This window comes from Halichondria panicea, chromosome 11 (assembly GCF_963675165.1).
Source record: "Halichondria panicea chromosome 11, odHalPani1.1, whole genome shotgun sequence".
Classification (NCBI taxonomy): domain Eukaryota; kingdom Metazoa; phylum Porifera; class Demospongiae; order Suberitida; family Halichondriidae; genus Halichondria; species Halichondria panicea.
Window position 1 is genome coordinate 3,711,498 of NC_087387.1, and position 20,450 is coordinate 3,731,947.

Genomic DNA, 20,450 nt, shown 5'->3' on the forward strand with positions numbered 1-20,450 from the left:
AATGGAAAGCCGCACATGCATAAAGCTATCACAACCAGCATCATTAAAACACGTTAGCACCGTCACGTAGCTAAGCTGATTGCATGGCTGGAGATTTATAATTATGTGCAACAGTTTTAATTATGATTAAAAGACCTTGTGAACTCAAATACAATATAGCATACGTGAATGGAAACACAATAGCATGCAATCTAGACTGCATGTTGTGTGTTACAGAACAAGATCTAGTGATTAACAATTCTGTTTGAACAGTTAAATTAAGTTTTTTGTATGAGCATTCACAGCAATTTGACGCAGTTTTTGTGCTGTCTCAGCATCTGTTTTTCTTACCATCTCTGACAACAGAGAATTTCTATCTTGAAGAAGATGAAAAGGAGTATCAAATTCTAGAACCTCGCCACTACTGAGCACCTGAGCAAAAAATATTAAAATTATGGTGGTTCCACAACTACTATTAAACATACCAATATTCTGTCCGAGTCCATTATTGTGTTCAGACGATGGGCTATTGTGATGACAGTACAGTCATTAAATTCTTGACGAATGGCTTGCTGAATTATCTCATCAGTTCTATGAATAAAGGTTATATAATTACACATACATCATATAAAAGTGCTTGCCCAACTCGGCCTTAAAAGATTAACTACTGTACAGCGCGAAAATTTCCTAAAATTTTCGTTGAATAAATTTCGCGCTAAGTCAATGCATGCACATTGCGTCTTTCGTTATAGCTGTGTTTGTGGAACATTTTCATGTAATTAACCCTCGCCTCGATCGAAAATGTTGTGCACGCAATGATTATTATTGTGCATGGCCTGTAGGACTCAGAAATGACGAAAAAGTACCTATAATCTTTCAGTACCTTATATCGACATTAGCGGTTGCTTCATCCAGAATGAGTATCTTGTTCTTTCTCATCATTGCCCTAGCCAGACACACTAGCTGTTTCTGTCCCACACTGAAGTTGCTGCCTCCTTCTGACACCTCACCAGCCAGCTGTCCCTCTAGCTGCTGCACTGTACTCTTTAACTGCACCTGCTCCAGCACATCCCACAACTCATTGTCTGAGAACTCGTTGAAAGGGTCTATGTTGTAGCGCATTGTCCCACTAAACAACACAGGGTCTTGGGGAATGATGGACATCTTACTGCGTACGTCATGCAACCCAATAGACAGGATGTCGACGCCATCAATAGTGATTCGTCCGGAAGGCTCACATAGTCGGAAGAGCACCGACAAAAGGGAAGATTTACCAGCTCCAGTTCTCCCGACAACTCCAATCTTTTCAGCTTGTTTTATTGTAAAGTTTAAGTTGTTCAATACTAGTGGGAGGTCAGGGGAGTAGCGAAATGTCACATTTTCAAAACTTATTGACCCACGAGCTGGCCATTCTTTGGTTGGCTTGTTGCTGGCAGGAATAGTTTCAAGTGAGGCTTCATTCTCAAGTTTACTGTACTCATTAATCCTTTCAGCAGATACCATCTATTACAAAGAACCATAAAAACATAACGTTTACGAGTTAGAATGGTCAACTTGCAATGTTTTCTATGTCTGCACTGATCCGCACAGTGTACTGAAACAGGCCAGACAGGGAGATGATGTATGTCACTGCCAAACTAATTAGTGCCGGATCGAAAACTGTATATTAAAGAAACCATTTTGTGCGCAATGATAATATCAAAGATAGGACAAAAAGGCTTAGAGACTAACCTTCTGCGAATAGCACAGCAAGGAATGACACAAGTGCCAAAAGGAGAGTGTTCAAAAAGTCCATTCTTATTCCAAGCCATCTAGTCAGTACCAGATAGAGATAGTAGGCCTACACAATGAAATTAATATACATAATATACATGCAGGTCACAGTATCAGAGTCACCAAAATATGCCTTAAATCCGTTCCCAGTGCTAATTAGACTGCACGCATGCATGCACGATAATGATTATAGGGAAATGTAATCGTAAAGACTGCATGTATACATGGTATTGAGCGCTTTCTTTTGTGTGTGCGGAAGTTCAGATTAAAGCCAAAACATATTCTGTGGGCACGAATCAAAACATGTTACACTGAACTAGGAGGTATGTATACGACACATGGTTAAACTCACATGGCTACTATTTTTTGAGTGAAGGCAAGAAAGACAAAGAAGTCGTTAATAATCAATGACGATATTCAGCTGGTGGCAAGTAAGCGCCAATTACCTTAAAATAACATAAATTCAATGCTCTAGCTCTAAGCAATTAAGCTAGCTCGTTTTTCATCTATATCTGACTCCAAACTTTCCCAAAACTCACACTTCGTCTTACTACGCGGTCATCTAGCTATGTACAAATCATGCCGTATAATTATGTCAAACCGCTAAGTGCTGCTGACATTATTCATTGCTATTACCGTATAGTGGTTAATTTTCGAGGGACAAAATATTCGTGGTTCAGCAATATTGAGACATTTTGTGGGTAATATTTTCGTGGTTGCAGGTATACGCCAATGTCAAAAGGTCACTAATTAAAACATCACGTGGGCTTATGTTTTACATGTAAAACTGAGTTTACCCTCGCACCCCTGGGTTTATACACCACCACTAGCTTCATCCTATTCATAATTACAGCAGAAATCAGTTGAGCTATCGCGCCCCAGACAAACAGCTCGAGAGAAGAGATCCCAGATTTAATTGCGACCTTTGATTGCATTCTTCGAAACCACAAGATATGGAAAGTTAGCCTTCTGTAGCTAGGGTATAAATTTTAACGCACTAGTTTGCTGTACTGGAAATAGATCTAGGTATAACAAGCTATATCCAATCAGGCAAATAAACGATCAAGAGTAACAGAAACGGTAGCTGATATAATCCAAGCAAAGATCAAGAACCCAGGACAAGATGCTCATTAAAAGTGACCCTGTTGACCTTGGCTTACCTCCTCTGGTTGCTGCTTGCACTGCAGGTAAAGGTAGGCAAGGTCGCTTCATTCGTGGGTAAAATATTCGTGGTCAGACCTTCAACCACGAAAAACACGAATATTTTGCCCCACAAAAAGTACCCTCTATATGGTATACGATAGTAAATCATGCATAGCTTATAAGACGCTCTATCCCCTATATCTGCTTGATAATAAGGTAAAGAGAAGAGGACATGCAACTACTATCTACAAATGACTACTATCTACATATGGGCAAGGGGCGTGCGCTAAAAATAGACAAGAAATTTTTGCACGTGCACTTACTTGATCACATGGATGCCTTAGCTAGCTACATGTAGGTAGAGCAAATAATTATAGTATCTTTGGGTACACAAACGTCAACAGAAGGACCGATGCTATTACCGGAGTTCTTTCTATTGCCAAGAAGCAAGTAAGAGTTGCTAAGCCTCAGCTCAGATTGCTACTACATGGTAAGAGATGTGGAAAGGCCAGTCGTTGTCAGGACCAGGGAGCTTCGATTCATCGTCGTCAGTATAGAGCTTTTTCTCTATTGATTTTTTGATCAATAAGCTTCGCTTAACTTTGTCACTTTATTAAATAGTGGAGAAGCACGCTGTTGTGATACTACCGACATACAGCACTTGCAGCTAAGTAATTTGATGCATACACAGTATACATTGCATTGCATGCCCTCTTATCTTTATACACTTGGTAACATTCTGTCGCACGACATTAAGGCATAACAGACCTTTGTGTGCTCATTTTGGTAATCGTGGAACTGCTTCATTGACACTCCTGTTTTTCCAAATGACCTGATGATGGGCAGACCTTGTAGGGTCGAAGAGATGTGAGAGTAGACTGGACTACGAGCTGAAAAAATGGAACGACATGTCAAACGCAGTGTTGCAACAAAGTCATGGGCCTACAGGTTAGTGGGGGGTTTCTGCGCATGGTTGAGTGATCTTACCGACTCCTTCAAGCCTCTTCAAATCTCTAGCTGCTTTAAGGTAGTACCAACGCACACCCACAAATAAGATGAAAAGGACCACGCATGGTATTAGCAGCCACGGAAGAGCCACTACAGCAGTGAGCAAAATTGCTGAAACCCGAGAAGATAGCTGGAGAATAACAAACATTCAGAAAAGTTACATACTGAGCAATAGTTATTTCCCAGCACGAGTGCAACATGACATACATTGCACTGGAGCAACATGCATTATGTCATCCAGTGCAATAATTATACATCGAATAGTAATAATTTATAAGTAGCTGCTCACCAGGACAAATTCACAAAAAAAATATGGCAGCAAATCATCCAGAAATCCTACATCCTTTGAGAATCTATTCAGTATTCGCCCTGCAAGAAGCAGAAGAATGTTAACAACAACAGTGGGATCAAAGGCTCCCTTCTCTGAAAACAATTTGTAATTAACGTGAAAAAAGGCAAGAGTCTCTAACAGTATTATTGTGTTCACATAAATAATAGTACCTATAGGATTGGTGTCAAAAAACAGCATCGGAGTACGGAGCACACATCTAAACATGCGGTTGTGGAGCACACGAGAAGCGTTGATGCAAATTGAGAAGAAGAGTACAGTTTTGCAAAAGTTGAGTAAAAGGACACCACCTAATGTGCCAGCAAAAGTTGCAATTCTCTCTTCAGTGGAGAGCAGACAAGTAGAGCGATTTTGTACTTGAGTAGAGTTCTGTGAGTAACACTGAGACCTGTGCGGAAAGAGACACTCAACAGTCAAGATCAATTTCTTACACACTGTAGACAGTGCAGTTCTGTTCCACCTCTTTTCACACATGAACTGGTTTAGTTGGGAAACATTTTTTGGCAATGAAAGGTAGTCAGCACACTAAAGAACCCTCCAAATATTTAAGAGACACATCTTGCATTAATTACAAAACAGTCCTAAAGTTACATAATTATAATAATTATTATACAAAACTATTAATTATTGATAATCTATATAAAATAATTATAGCCTTCCCAAAGTGCTCTTCAGTCATACATGTAGGTTTCTCTTAACATACGTACCAATCAGATATCCACCAATCGGCAAGAACCAAGCTTCCCTATAGAAAATACAACAGCACTGAATAACATTGTTTGCTAACTGAGCCCAAGGTATACCTACATGTAGTACCTACAGGTGTAAAAATTGTACACAAACCTCTCCGAATATAAGAAAGAGTAGTAACAGTAAAAGCACGAACACGTTGCCACCAGCCAAGAAGTACTTTCCATAAGCAGCAAGTGATATCGAGCCAGCACTTTTCTCTTCAGGTGGAAGAATTATCACTGGAGCCTATAATTATGTACACACAATTAATAGGTAAGAATGTACAACCGTGGTCAAATGAAGGTAGGGGCTAAAACAACAGCATGTGTCCATTCATCACATACACGTATTATCACGGGGGCACCTCTTCTTTAGCTGTCTCTTGATGTACACTGATTTCTGAGTGCAGAGAATAGAGTGATGGAGAAGAGAAGATGGAGGGCTCCAAGTCATGATTAATGTAGTCAGCATCGATTAGTATCTTCACAGGATCTTTTCTGCGTCTGGGAATTCCAGGTGTCATGTACTGGGTCTGGCTGTTGGGGCCTGAATAATTTTCGGTCGTTTCAAGGACAATTTTTGGAATGGTTGCATCAGTAGAGTCAGCCCTCTTAAAAATGACTGCCAAAGGACTTCTAGGAATCAACTGCTGATCTCCGAAAGAACCTATAGATACATGTATAGGATTCAACATTTGGCATTCGTTACATGGGTAAATTAACACATACTTTTATGTCAAGTACATGTACGTAGTGTGCTAGAAATATATGCGTGATACAAGCAATTTTTTTATGCGAGCAGCTACCATTTTGCATCAAATTTTATCGCAAATTGGCTTTTATTCGAGGCCTGTACAATCCCATTGAAATCACGGTATTTAATCAAAGAAATAAGTGTATCGCATTATGTTTTCGGAGCCTTAATTGACCAAAACACATAACTAGCATATACATATAGCACTACAGTAGTTACTTACTAGAAGGTGCCTGAGCTGTGGACACAGCGTCCTCTTCTTCAGTTTCAATTATCCCAAGAAGCTGCTTCAAGTTAATGTTTCTACTGAGCAGGTCCCTCACATTGCCGTACACCTCCACTTTGCCCTGAACAAATCGATAATTAGTGGTGATGCAAACATCTTATGACTGTCAGCAGGAGTGAATATTCATGCACTCCTGCTGTCAGTAACTTACTGTGTATGCCACGTCACCACTTTCAGAGTGTAGTACACAATTTATACTTACCTCCTTTAGACCAAGCACTTGATCACTTTGTAATGCAAACTGCACTTGATGCGTTACTAGAATGACCAAGCTATTTCGAAGAAACCCTCGAATACATCTGCATGAATGTTAAAAGGTGATTACCATTAATCTACGACCAACCTATGTACCTGTCAAAGAGATGCTTAGCAACTGCTGTGTCCACTGCACTGAGAGGGTCGTCGAGGAGGTAAATGTCTGCTTGGTGATAGATTGCTCTGGCCAGACTCACTCTTGCCTTCTGTCCCCCACTCAGAGTGACTCCTCTCTCCCCCACCAGCGTCAAGTCATCATTCACTAGCTGGATAATGTCCTGTGCATACAATCATAATACAATTGCTTTCAAAAATTAAGATACTACATTCCGTATAATAATGACCCATTGTAGAAAGTACAGTTTTATATATGAAGTAAAACCCACTATGAAAAACTTTCTGAAGAGAAAAACGCAGTCTTTGCTACTGATAAAACCAGATACTGCTCATAAAGTTCAGGGCTTCCATTTGAATGTTCATTATAGTTAACTGCTAGAGATTGCATGATTTCACCTTTTTTAGAGCACAGGCATCGATGACTGCGTTGTATCTGACTGGATCATACTCATTCCCAAACAAGATGTTGTCACGAAGAGAAGCTGAGAACAACCAGGGCTCCTGAGACGTGTAGGATAATCTACCATTGATGTTTACTCTCCCAGAGGAAGGCTGCAGCTCACTCAGCAATACTTGCAGCAGGGTGGACTGCATGTACATGTAGATATCAGTATAAAGTAAGTTTCAAATAATTATCACACCACTATTAACCTTCCCAGCTCCAACTGAACCAACCACAGCAAGAAGAGGGCAATTCTGTGTAAGTAATAAAAACAGACCATAAAATACAAATCAGAACGATAGAATTGTCGAGCTATTTCAGGAGTATGAGGAGACCTGTAGACTTACATCGTCGACTTTGAAACTGATATTTTGCAATATAGGAGCGTCGGTCCAAGATGCAGACATGCTCTCAACGCAGACTGATTTTTCCATGGTACATGTATCTATGACCAAAAAGAAGACATCAGTAAACAATTAACGACAAGCGTAACTCAACAAAAATATAAAAACAAATCTACTACAAATCTACTATTTTTTAATACAAAAATAAATCGCACTTACCACCAGCTCTGTCATCCTGAGAGGAAACTAAGCAATCCACTGAAAGCAATTTCTGTGATTGCGAAGACAAACTTAAAGCGCTGATACAAGACATTTACAGTGGAATGGTAGATTGTGAAAATCAACTTCTGAACAACTCAGCTACAGCCATTTATTATAAGAACTACAATAAAAAAAAAAACCGCTAAATCATGCAGATATGCAAGCGTGTACTTTCTGTAAGGCTTACGTTTATTCTGGAAATAGCGACAAAACCCTCAGACATAGCAAGTGAGTTTTGCACCAGAAAGTGCACAGAAGTGAGTCTAAGAATGAGGAGCAGGGAGAGGACAGTGAAGACCTTCTTGGGACTGAGGATTCCACCAGTGGCTGTGTAGACAGAGAACACAAGGAAAGTCATGATCGTGACTGAGACTATCATAAATGCCAGACCAAACGCTCGAACTAGTCCACCCTTGAGAATTATAAGACTCTCCTTCCTGAAGAAAACGGACAATAAGATATTAATAAGATATAAATATAATTATTAAACTCAACGCTCATAACTATATACCACTAATGGCTGAATGCTGTACCTTCTTAATTTTGAGACAGCAGCCTTGAAGGCAAGCTCCCAGGCGTACATCTTGATGACCTTCATTCCAGAGATGATCTCATTCATAATGCGAATACGCTTGTCAGTCATTAATGCAGACCTAAACCTGCACAAAGTGTTGTCTACCTAAACTTCTATTCCAGTAGTTATGCCTCAGTGCGCATGCGCAAGTGAGGTATACGGTAGTGTGTTTGTGTGTGTAGACTGCTACAGCTGCTCAAGGATGAATCAAGTGCAAGTAAGAGTTTCTATAGGCTTCTAGTCATGTTTACTTGGATTTTAATTCATGGATTTGCAAAATAATGCTTTGTTCTCGAGTTATGCCTAGTTTTGCTTACTTGGAATGCCATTGCAGCCTTTTCAGAAGAGCACGTAGCCAAACTTGTTTACCGAGTGTTGCTACTCTACTTAGTAGTTAGCTCTGCACTAGAACGCTAGCTAGTGGTAGCTGCAAGAGTGAGAAGACAGCTGCAAGACTCTGCTAATGCAGCCATTAATTTTAGACTTGAACTTTTGGCATCACCGTTTTTAACAACAATCATGGTTGATCATTACCCACTCTCTGAGTTTTTGCATGCAGCAAAATTAAATTGTTTATCATGTGCATAAAAGCTATTAGTAGCTTTATGTTATGTAGCTTTGGCATCTCCACCGAGGCATCAGCACCTGCGTGCTTTCATTACTTTATAAGTCATCTCTTGTTTAGTTTTAATAATTATTATTTATAGGCCAAACAAAACAAAATGCTTTATTATATAAAGTTGTACCTATATTCCTGCAAAGCACACAATGTGTAAGTTAGGTTCAACACACCGTATAGCGGGTATATTTTGAGGGTATAAACTTTCGCGGATTTAATTTTTGCGGAATAGCAGCCTTTCTGCAGCATGCATGCATGCGATATTAAATTTGTGGGTATAAATGTTCGCGGTACATGCTTGATCAGCGAAAACCGCGAACATTTATACCCTCGAAATATACATGCTATATGGATTATACTCCTAAATATCATCCCAGAAACCACGCAAACAGAGTGAATGCTCAAATTTATGAAAGCCCCGCCCACAAGTGGCATGAAATTGTGCATGCAGCACATCTAAATTGAACGACACTAGCTATTATCTATACTCTGTAATGTACCTGTATCTGGAAAACACTTTGCTTATAAGAATCTGAAGAGGAACTTGCAAGAGAACAAATCCAGTAACAAGAAATGCACTCCATCCAACCTCAGCATAGACGAGGTAGGTCACCACAATCAGATGAATAGGGGCAATCCACACAATGTGCACAAATAGAAATGCCTGTACAACGGTAAAAACAGTAATGTCGGTAGTCGGAAGGTGGTGCTAAACAAAATACAATCACTTAATTTATAAGTGAAGAGAACCCATGCACAAGTTGCTCTATATAGAACAGAACGTTAGACTCGCAAGCCACTCCTTTTTCTCTGATTGGACGGGAGTGGGAGAAAAAGGACTGGTGACTCTGGGATACAGCTTGTGTATCTACCAGCATTATTAGGTAGATTAATCTTATACCACGTAATTTAAACATTGTGTAAAGTAGTAGAATTGAGTAGCCTGCAACCAGTGCTCACAGGCTACAGATTGAGAATTGGATGCTAGTGCTAGAAGAGAGAAGATTGATTAAGATAATTATAGTCATCTAAGAGATCAGCAGAGATTAGCTGTGTTTCAGTTTTATCTGATGAGAACTGGCAGCAGAAAGACAGTGTGTTATTGGTTGCTATGCCACGGCTGTTGACAACCTGCATGTACAATACAAGACAGATAATGGCAGAGGGTAGCAGTTTAATTACTACAGTCATAGAGCATAGTTGTCAGACACAAGCTGTTTCAAAATCGCTGTCACTCCTTGGTTCAAAGAAGTACTGCCAATATTTCTACGTTCATCAGCTGTTCTATGCCAATCCAAAAGTTGTTGAACAACACACTGTGGTACAAGGATCTATAATGTTGGCTAGATACGTAGATCTCTACTTGTCTTTTAACTTTGACTCTGCTTAGCGTGTGACATATTATTACGTAACAGCGTTCCTGAGACACACAAGCTGTATTCCAGAGTCACCAGTCTTTTTTCTCCCGCCCGTCCAATTAGAAAAAAAGGAGTATACAGCTTGCGAGTCTATATACTAAAATGTATGAACCCAGTATTTTACAACTATAATAATACCAGATGAGATACTATCGGATTTTCAATCATTTTCATGAAGAGATCTCACCAAATCAAACCGCTGCACATCATTTGAGGCCAGATTGACAATGTGTCCAATCGAAAGCTTCCCAATACTCACTTGACTCAGAGTGGTCACCTGATTAGAAACAATGGCACGGCCTCGGGTAATAATGGCTGTCAGCTTTAAAGGATATAATTATAAGCATTCAGTAGTCATGCAGTAAATAATTACAGACAGTGAGTCACAAGTATAACAAAGAGCTGTTGAATTAAAACAGAACACACAGGTGTACTGAGTACGTACATGCAACGTACGCACCTTCTGATATACAACTCCAGTCATGATGATTCTTGAGATCATGCCAAGCTTGTATGCCAAGAGAAAGTTATGAGCATGTACGACTGAAATAACAGCTCCACATGCTACTAGACCTGAATGAGCAGCAAGTGATGAGTCATCATCATCCATGAAGAAGTGCATGAGACTCTTATAATTATATGCGCATACCCGGTATAAGTGTATGCACCGGCGATTATAAAGATGTTAATCCTACTGTGGGAATTATGTCTAAAAGCATAATTATAATAGATAAATACTTGCAGGTAGCAAACACTTAGCAAGAGGTCTCTGAACTTCACCTACTCAGAACATAAATGTACCGCGGAATATTTTTGTCCATGTACACCAAAACCATCTATTACTTTCAAGATAACAATAATGGTATTTATAGTTGAATGTTGTGCACATCAGAGTCGATTCGTGAAACATATAGTTCACTCACCCATTGCAAAGAGGTAGGCATTCGTTGTGCTTGTGTCAGAGTTATCTGTGATACTGCCAGCAAGGTAACCTAGCACCACCGACTGAATCACTTGTACAGTCAGCTGGAAGGCAGGAAGGTATATTATCATGTGATATGATACGCTTGCATGTGCTATACACAATGAAGATCTGTATACTATAATTATACACATCTACTAAATTCATAGTCAAAATTAGTTCGTATAATGAACAAAAAATGTTGTAACGGCTAAGATATGGAGCAGGTTAGCGACACACACAATAGAAAATCATTACTTCAATAAGGAAGAACAGTCCTTGCACAAGGAATGGCCACAGTATACAACGAATCATGGTTAGCAGAAGTCTGGGTTTCTTGCCAACTTTCATCCTCTCTAGCTCCCCCTGCCAATAGCTATATTGTCGGAGTCATGACGTAAGGGTAATTAACATCATCAGGAGAACTGACATCATACATGCGCAGCATAATATTATGTAAAAACCTATGGCAAAAGTTACTGCAAGCACACATTTCCCTCTATGTTCAGATATAATCAGTACAGTACTGCACAGTTTATACTACACTTGTTATATTACGTATATAGCTCAATCTTATACACAAACAATGATGCAAATACTATATGTACTTACTAATTGAATTTCTCCAACAGCTTTTGAGAGTCAGCCTCAGAGGGCCGAGGATAAAGGTCCTCCTTTGTCACTCCATGCTTAAAGCTGTGCCACAAGAAAGGTTCCACCCACCTGACAAAAGAGCAATGAAACAAAAACCAACTGACACTTCTCCTAAGCATACTAACGCCGTATAGCACATAATTATATTCACCTGATTTGCCAAATATACCTGCTACACGGTATTTTGTAGAAACATTTAAACTTACAGAAAGAAGAGCCAAGATATAATGTTGTACTTTGGCCGTGGGTCCTTCTTTTCACTGACACCACCACCCACCGCTGAATGACCACCCTTCCCAAATCTCCGATCCCAACCTTCCTCTTCTTCAGAGGACACTGTCTTGGACTCTGTTTGACTGTCAGCCATGGTCACGGCTAGTGTAAATAATTACATAAGTTACTAAGACGTAGAGTACAAATTAAACCGACGATATTTAAGCATAACACCAAGCATTATATATACACACATTCCATAACCATCAGTTATTATTAAATAGAGCACGAACATACACATATCCTGTATGCATGTGCACACAAAAAACACACACATGCATAGGATTATCCTATGTACCTACAGCTAGCTAACTCTAGTTTCTCTGTGCAGGCAGCACAACTCTACTTCAGTCACTAGACAGTACGTTTCATGATCGTAGCTAGGTAGCACCGCCATACTTAAGCGCCAACTCATACGGAAACCATTTTTTTTATTTTTTACGTCTTACACCTTAATAATTACAAATGCCAGCGTTAGTTGCACTGTAATTAGTTGTTTCTTCTGGTGCCTATAAAAAACTGTGTTTGTGATGCCAAGACAGTCGGCATTATACTTGTTGGCCTATAATTTTTATAGCTGTACTGTATACCGTATAGGGGGTAATTTTCATGGGGGTAAAAAAGCCATTCAACTCGAGAAACGGTGGTTTCCGCGAGCAAAATTTTCGTTTAGTCCCGTTGCCTGCACTGCAATCCTACGTTCCGGCAAGCCACGCCTTAGTTAAAATTTCGTGTAGGTCAGCTTGCCCACGAAGTAATGAATATTTTACCCCACAAAAATTACCCGATATACGGTAATTAACTGTCTCGATGCAGCTGTAAATACAGAAACCAAAAATTAAACTATAGATTCATGCAGCTACATTGTAGCGCATATATAAAGCGCCTGCTCGCGGATTGAATATTGATTCTAAAAGTGCAAGCGTTAATTTTTTGCACTGTAAATACGTCAACTACGGGTTTACAATAAATTGATCGACAAACCAACCTCAAACTCTACCTCTGAGGCGCAGCGTAACCTGAGAACATACACATACCTAACACGGGGTATTATAATTATAGTATGATACGATCAAGATAGGTATAGAAATCCATCAAACTGCTCGGCTTTACAACATAATTAGACATCGATTTATAATCTAGTCTACCTTATAATTATGACATCATCTTTCATTCAACACAATCCTCATTATAGCTAGACAACTTACTGAGGTCTTCAATAATCCCAGACAGAGCTAGCTAGCCATGTAGCTAGCTAGCTAGAGAGTAGATTATGAAAGATGCAAGGTCACGAGGTACTAGGTTTGCCCTCAAGGTCAAATTGCGATTGCAAAAAGGTGGGTGGGGCTCGTTATAATTATGCAGGTACAGGTCTAGGTATGTGTCCAAATCTCCACAAAATAGCATCCCAGTGGATGCTATTCATTATGCTACCATAGTACCATCTATGGTAGCATAATGAACAGGCAAATTTTTATGCTGGCATATGTAAATGGATACCAATTATAGGCAGGACTAGTCAGTATGGAGTGACTCAGTAGATAGTATATTAATAGCCCCACTACCCTAGCTCCCTCTGGAACATACAGGGAATTTGATCTAAAATGTTGGCCCCAAACTGGGGGATTTGACCTAAATTGCCTTGCACATAGCCTTGTGTATGTGTAACGGATTGGAGTTATGCTCTCGCCTGATTTTTTGTTTCCACGCTATTTGGTGTTTCCTCCGGCCCAATCACAGCAATTTTTTATATTGCAAATGTTTTCCTAGTCGGTTTGTTTTTCACTACAGAAGTATAAATTTTTACGTGCAAGTAAAATGCTCCTATACGTGGTAAAACTTCTTTTACAACTGCTTGAGGCTAAATCCCATGTTGACTGGCCGGGGAAATGCAGTCTCGAAATACAGAATCCTCCCTCCACCATCATCATGGGTAATAATTTGATCTGCATGGGGTATGATTAAATCCCCATGTAATTAGCCCATGTAACCCTTATCGAGGGGGGGGGGGGGGCAGGGGCAGAGGAGGTACGACAGGCGTGGTGCAGCTCAAGCAAAGCCCATGGATTGAGCAATAATTATCCGCCCACGCCCGGCCTGCGTCGTATGTTTTTGCTGAGTCAGTGTAATCAGTGGCTAATTGCTTGCATGAGCTGCACATACCATGCCTGTCGTACCTCCTCTGGGGCAGGGGTATAAGTTATAGTACGTTAGTGGGACGACACATTGATAAGTGCATAAACATAATATAATGTAGGCGTTTATACAGGTAATTTCTCTAGAATTGGTGGATAATTTATCTCCTTGACATATACAGTGCCTTCAGCTTTGAGAGTAAATTTAACCACAGAGTGAGTAGTTGTACTGAAATGTATCTCAAGATTGGAATATTTCTAAGGTGAATAAATAAGCCTTATTTGAAAATATTTCCCCAAAAGTTGTTGTAGTGGGAAATCATTTTAGGTAAAAATTGGGGTGATCGTAAAATATATGTGTAACATGAAATATCTCCGGAACTAAAGTATTTCTGGACAACTTTTTTATATCAAAATATAGAAAATTTATTAACAATTAATATGCAAAAACAATTAGACCTTAGCCGACAAATTTGCTTGAGTTCCATCGCTAAGCGAAAAGGCACCTAAAATATCCCATAATTGAGTATTAATCAGTACGTGTACTTATGTAAGCTATATGTAACCATGCATATGTTAGCTAAACTATTCAGGAATGTTGTGCTAAAGTTCCATACCTTAGCCAAAAACAATTGGTCTTTTCCATCGCTAAGCGATTGTCCACTATAGAAAAATGTTGGTGTTTTATAAACCACCACATACCCACCACCTTTGGTTGCCATGGAAATATTTTTGGATATGTTTTATAGATAATTTGTTCACCAACACAATGGTATCATCATATTTTCTTAGAAATGTTCCAATCTCAAAATATTTACATTTATGCACTAACACATAGCTTTTATTTACTCAAGGCACCGTAGCCTATGTCAAGTAAGTATTATTGGCTATAATAATACTTAACACAGTCATGTGGCCATTTATAATGTGATGTTACGTCAATGACATGGTCTTTGTAATGCTTGTGGCATGTGGGGGGAAATTTGAATAATAGGCAAGCACCTGCAGGAGGGGACAAGTCAGGATCTTGATTAACCAAGGCCTACGGCGATAATACTCAAAAAGGGACACTGTATATAGAAAATAATATCTCCAAAATGGTGTTTCCTATAATTGTATTATAATTATTTTATACATTGTAGTGTAACCCATCTCTCAACAAAAGACATCATGTGATGAATCTAATGATTGGCCCCTGTCCCTTAAATTTGTTTGGAAGTTTACACTTAATGTACATGAACAGTACATGCAGTCAAGGAATCTTACGTATATTGATTGTAATTATAGTGCATGGGACATTTTCGTGAGGTGCGTTTTTCGAGGGCAGGCAGTTAACGCGAAAATACTCGCAAAAATTTCCCATACGGTACCACAGTTGCAATGGGGCCATGCGTACGTCCAAGTACAGCCAATATTATTTCTATAACCACTTCACTACTCTATCTAGGTACGAAGTAAACTATTACATTAATTATCTCAAGTATAGTCTTTGCTTATTTTTCCCAAAACTTCTAAGTGAGCTGCAGAGCATGATTGCATGCCTATTATTCCCTCTCAATAAGCATAAGCACAACATACATGTATGTTGACGTCACATAAATACATAGTTATATCATTCTATGAGAACTTTTCCCGTAACGCCTAGCTATACATAGTTATAATTATGTTTGTACTACTGAAACCTGTGTTTCTATTATAATTATGCCAGCATAAAATCACCCAAAAAATGTGCCTCAAAATTATGCTATCTACCAAGGCCCATAATTATAGTAATAAAAAGGAAACGTGCTATTCACACGCTGTATATACTTTCTTAGATACGTAACACAAATCAAACAAAAATTGAACGTCTATAATTATACGAAGAAAAAGTTTATCACAACTCACTTCTATAATTATGATGAAGAGTATTTTCATGTTCTACAGTATAGTGTTTTTAGATCTTGAATCCACAGTGACAATTGGACAGTACAATCATGCAGCCTTCGTGAATAGTGTTTAGCCTCCGGTTGTGGGCTGAAAAAAGTGTAGTCTTCTCTTTTTACTTCTGCCTCCTTCGGCAGAGTAGGAAGTTGTCTTACTTGCATGGTCTTTTCTGTGATTATATTCTATATTTTGATCCGTTCCTAGCAGTGTTTCATTGTTACATGACGCTACACACAGCCTTTCTTTTCGAGCGCTAAATATCAGTAGTCAGCATCTAATGGTTTGTCCACCTGTGAGTATCGGAGTGTGAACCAGTTTAAACTTTCAGGCACCTAATACATATAATTATGATAATCATTAATTACTTCATTCAATGTGTGTATAAGATGCATAATTAACACAATTGTATCTCTGCACCTAATATCGAGGTGGTATACTAGCTGTCTCTTTTGGGGGATTTGTGATTTCAGTTGAAACTTTCAGGCACGCACATAAAATGATGTACAATGTTTGTGGGAAGCCACGCTTTTAATCTTTGCACGTTATAGCAGATAATTCTAATTTAAGACCCTGAGTTTTTAGAAACGTGAATGCTTGGTTGTAGAATCTCAAAGGCAGTGAGGGTTTTACCATAGATAGTATATAGAAAGAGATGGTTTTACTAAGCCCTGCATGATGCATAACTTCCCATTAGATCCTAGCAACAATGCGCATCGCTGTAGTATTAGTGTGAAATATTTGGATACAATACTAGAATTTATATCTCTAGCCAATCAGATTGCAGGATTTACAATCTATGTCTAACGTTAATTATTCTGCACACCACTTTCAATAGATCAACTCGCCCAATGTACACAATCACATACATTCATCTAAGATAGCAAAGTAAACAGGAAACTACAATCATAATTATTACATCACAACACAGTACATTGACAATCACATGCATGCATGCTATAAAACCATGCTAGAGCACATGCATATGCATGCACAAGTGACTATCTCTCTGAGTTTGAAATGAAGTGGCTGCTTGTACTAAGCCTTCTAGTCTGGGCTAACCAGCCCACAAGAGCAACTGAGGAGTCTTGCTCCCTTGGAACACACTCTACAAGCTACCCTGTAGGCGACATGCGAAACTGTGAACTATCAACAAACGACGGTCCAGCATATAGAATGGAGGTCTTACCAGGAGGAGGATTTGACAACTTGCGTAACCTGGACATGGGTTTGGTGCATGCTTACAACTACTCACAGTGTCAAATGTCCCCTGACGGAAAATATCTTTTGCCAGACAATGTTTTCTTGATTCCACTACAACAGAGCAAACTCGATCTGTTCTCGGAGTTGTTTGACCATTGGGATAATTACACTGATGTGACATCAGGCTCGATAAATGCAGGAGGTTCTTACGGTCCAATTGGAGGCAAGTTCTCAGCTGGCTATTCGAGTACAAAAACTCACCAGTTTAACGATAGATCGGTTTCAACACGGACTCAGATAAGACACAAGCTCTACACAGCCAAGGTACAGCCAGGAGCTCAACTAAACTCCAAATTTAAAGCCTCAATAATTGAAATTGCAACTAATCTGCAAAACAACAATACGGAGTTAGCCAATTATCTTGCTGAGTTACTTATACGAGATTATGGAACACATTATGTTACGTCTGTAGACGCAGGTGCTGTGCTCGCTAAAACTGATCACCTTGATACATCATACACCGAGGACAAAACCAAAAAAACAATAAAAGCGTCAGCATCCGCTTCATTTTTTGGTGCAGTCTCAATTGGTAGTAAATTCTCACATACCAGTACCACAGACAGCGGCTACAACACATCACTTTCGCACTCTGAGATATCTAGCTATGGTGGACCACCCTACCAACCTGTAAACTTTTCTCTAGCAGACTGGGAAAAAGGAGTGCCTAATACGCTAGTAGCTATCGACCGAGCTGGAGACCCACTATACTACGCCATCAACAGCAATACGCTACCTGAGTGGCCTGATATAACTGTACAAGAAGTTGCTGAGACAGTGGATAAAGCTATTAGTAGGTATTACAAGGTCAATTCTCGATACGGATGCACGAATCGAAATGCAGCGAATGTAAACTTTCAGGCAAATATCGATGACAATAGTTGCAAAATGCCAACTACGAGCTTTTCGTTTGGAGGAGTTTTTCAAACTTGTGGTGATATTAACGACGAAAGTAACACAATATGCAGCCAAGTCCAACAAAAGAATCCGTTAACAAGTGACTATAGTTGCTCTTCTCCCTACAAATCCGTACTACTGCACGAGGGTGTTGTTACAAAAACAGTCACTGAGAGAGTGTGTCACAAAAGCTGGTGGAAGAAAAAGTGTCAGAATGTGAAGATGGCGAGACAGGCTAAATATAGCACGTACTGGTGTGCAGCTCTACCCGGTACAAAGGTACCAGAAAACACAGGATACCTATTTGGTGGGTTCTACACATCCAAAGAAAACAATCCCCTAACGCAAACTAGAGGTTGCCCCAAGTATTATACACCGCTACGAATGCTTGAAGAAGTCACTGTGTGTGTGAGTGATAGCTACGAAACAGCCAGAGACAGCAGTCTAAATTTTGCTGGTTTTGAGAGCTGTAAGGCTGGTAACCCACTAGCTACAAATGCTAACACAACCACTAACAACTGGCCACATGACTGCCCACCCCACTACACACCCCAGCTTGTAACAGTCGACGGTGATTGTGAAGTTAATTTCTGCGTGCATCACGGAGCTTTTGGTACAACATCTCTACTGCCTATCAAGCTACCACCATTCCGAAAACACGCTAAGCTCGTGACTAACATGACTCACACACTTTCTCTGGTTACGCTAGATGGTGATGTTTGGATGAGAAACGATTCCGGCCAATGGTACGTGAGACAAAGTGGTCCCGATAGTGGAGAAACTTTGCTAATTCAACTTGGACTAATACCTCCTGAGGTGCAGCCAGCACAAGGACTGACAACCGATGATCAATCCCCTCAGAGCCTATCCAATGGAGTGGTAGCTACACTGTCTGTTGTAAGCACTCTTGCATTGGGTGCACTGGTACTTGGGGCTATGTTCGTGGGCCGGCGTATTCGACATTCAAGGAAGAAAAAATCAGAGTATTCTGAGCTGAACAACTCGGGGAGTCACCAGCAACACAACGTCACTGACGAGAGAGTTTAGCAAACAAACTATTGAAAACTGCGTACTGTATTATTATAACATAGTTTAGATGTACGTGTATTTGTACATTTTCTTTCCAAAATGCTTTCAAAATAAACAAATTTAATGTCACATGGATTGCATGAGCAATATAGAACGTCCAATGATTGAGAGCTTAGTAAACACAAAGTATGTTTTCGTTTATTAGTATTGGCTCTCAAGGTAAACATGAATCTAGTAACAATATAACAGACAAAAATATAAGCCCCATAGACTATCCACCCTCATATGGAGTTATTGCAAACAAACAACTACTAGGAACTTTACACATATGCAAGCATACAACTAAAGTGTACACAATAGAAAACGCAATACCATACAGTGAGAAATTTTCGAGGCACTTAAATTTCGTGAAATGGCGAAGATGGTACCAACTATTTGCACACATATTGTGGATTCACAGTCACATAAAATTAAACTAGCAACGTACAATGTACATTCAGAACTTATTCATTATCAACCTTCATGAGTGCTTCACTCCACTCTATGGGACACCCTAGATTGACCTACTATAGGTATAGTTGTGTGTACGTTTGTTGGTATTGCTTAATTCGATAGTACACAGCTGTCAATGCAAACATAGATACGTAGTGTACAGTACTATACGCTAGCATACATTGTAATGTTGATTGTTCATGCACGTGAGGAAATAATTATGCCAGCCAAATATAGCGCTAAGCATATGCACTCACTACATCAGCCATATTCTAAATTTGTGGAAAGATACATGTATACAATAAGAATAAAAGCTGTTTAGATTCAGTCTGCAGCTCTATTTGGGGAGACATACGTAATTATATTGTAATACCAAGAATACACTCCTGGTAATACCAATAGGAATCATAATTTTGAGGGCAAGGCTCCATTTGTAGAGCATTGCTGTCGTTAAGGGAACATACGTATATGATTGTAATATACCAAACAACTATGGGAGAATTATTTAATGTGTGAAGGTTTCATTAATAATTGTTAAACACTTGGTGGTCATGAATAATTAAGATTAGTACACTCACAGATGGCTCCACTGTCAATAATCGTTGGATTTTCCCAGGTAAAGTCCCTACACTGTGTCTTGGCCAGTCAGCTCTTAATAGGTGCTTCACCTAATGAAGCATCTAATGCAATGAAGCATTAGGTGGTTATGTGCATTATTTAATAGATACACTACATGTAGGTGCACGGACACATCGTACATACACAGAGGATTT

General features: G+C 39.4%; 3 protein-coding genes across 3 annotated transcripts in view; 2 read left to right on the forward strand and 1 right to left on the reverse strand.

The window, feature by feature from the left end:
* The window catches only part of LOC135343672 (protein F37C4.5-like), a 59,537-nt gene that overhangs the window by 4,919 nt on the left and 34,168 nt on the right, over positions 1–20,450 (forward strand). The gene's annotated exons all lie outside the window — the stretch shown is intronic.
* LOC135343668 (ATP-binding cassette sub-family C member 4-like) lies at positions 112–13,257 on the reverse strand. Its single transcript, XM_064540638.1, has 29 exons — positions 13,150–13,257; positions 11,875–12,043; positions 11,627–11,737; positions 11,273–11,390; positions 10,977–11,079; positions 10,514–10,626; positions 10,241–10,330; positions 9,136–9,299; positions 7,976–8,101; positions 7,630–7,879; positions 7,401–7,452; positions 7,185–7,282; positions 7,047–7,091; positions 6,792–6,983; positions 6,375–6,556; positions 6,226–6,322; positions 5,961–6,084; positions 5,349–5,650; positions 5,096–5,230; positions 4,960–4,997; positions 4,405–4,640; positions 4,193–4,272; positions 3,883–4,033; positions 3,664–3,785; positions 1,711–1,819; positions 1,538–1,638; positions 863–1,482; positions 465–570; positions 112–411 (listed from the first exon to the last, which is right to left on the reverse strand). Exons 2-29 carry the CDS (start codon positions 12,033–12,035, stop codon positions 253–255), a joined length of 4,185 nt encoding a protein of 1,394 aa, XP_064396708.1. The 5' UTR covers positions 12,036–12,043; positions 13,150–13,257; the 3' UTR covers positions 112–252.
* On the forward strand, positions 16,957–19,304 carry LOC135343671 (macrophage-expressed gene 1 protein-like). The gene has a single exon (XM_064540647.1). The coding sequence runs from the start codon at positions 17,020–17,022 to the stop codon at positions 19,201–19,203; it is 2,184 nt and encodes a 727-aa protein (XP_064396717.1). The 5' UTR covers positions 16,957–17,019; the 3' UTR covers positions 19,204–19,304.

Coding starts and splice junctions, on each gene's coding strand:
- LOC135343668 (XM_064540638.1), bottom strand. CDS start 12,035: ATGGCTGACAGTCAAACAGAGTCCAAGACAGTGTCCTCTGAAGAAGAG. Junction 1,820..3,663: donor ACCAAAATGAGCACACAAAG/GTCTGTTATGCC, acceptor TTCATTGTGTAG/GCCTACTATCTCTATCTGGT. Junction 412..464: donor TGGACTCGGACAGAATATTG/GTATGTTTAATA, acceptor TTTTTTGCTCAG/GTGCTCAGTAGTGGCGAGGT.
- LOC135343671 (XM_064540647.1), top strand. CDS start 17,020: ATGAAGTGGCTGCTTGTACTAAGCCTTCTAGTCTGGGCTAACCAGCCC.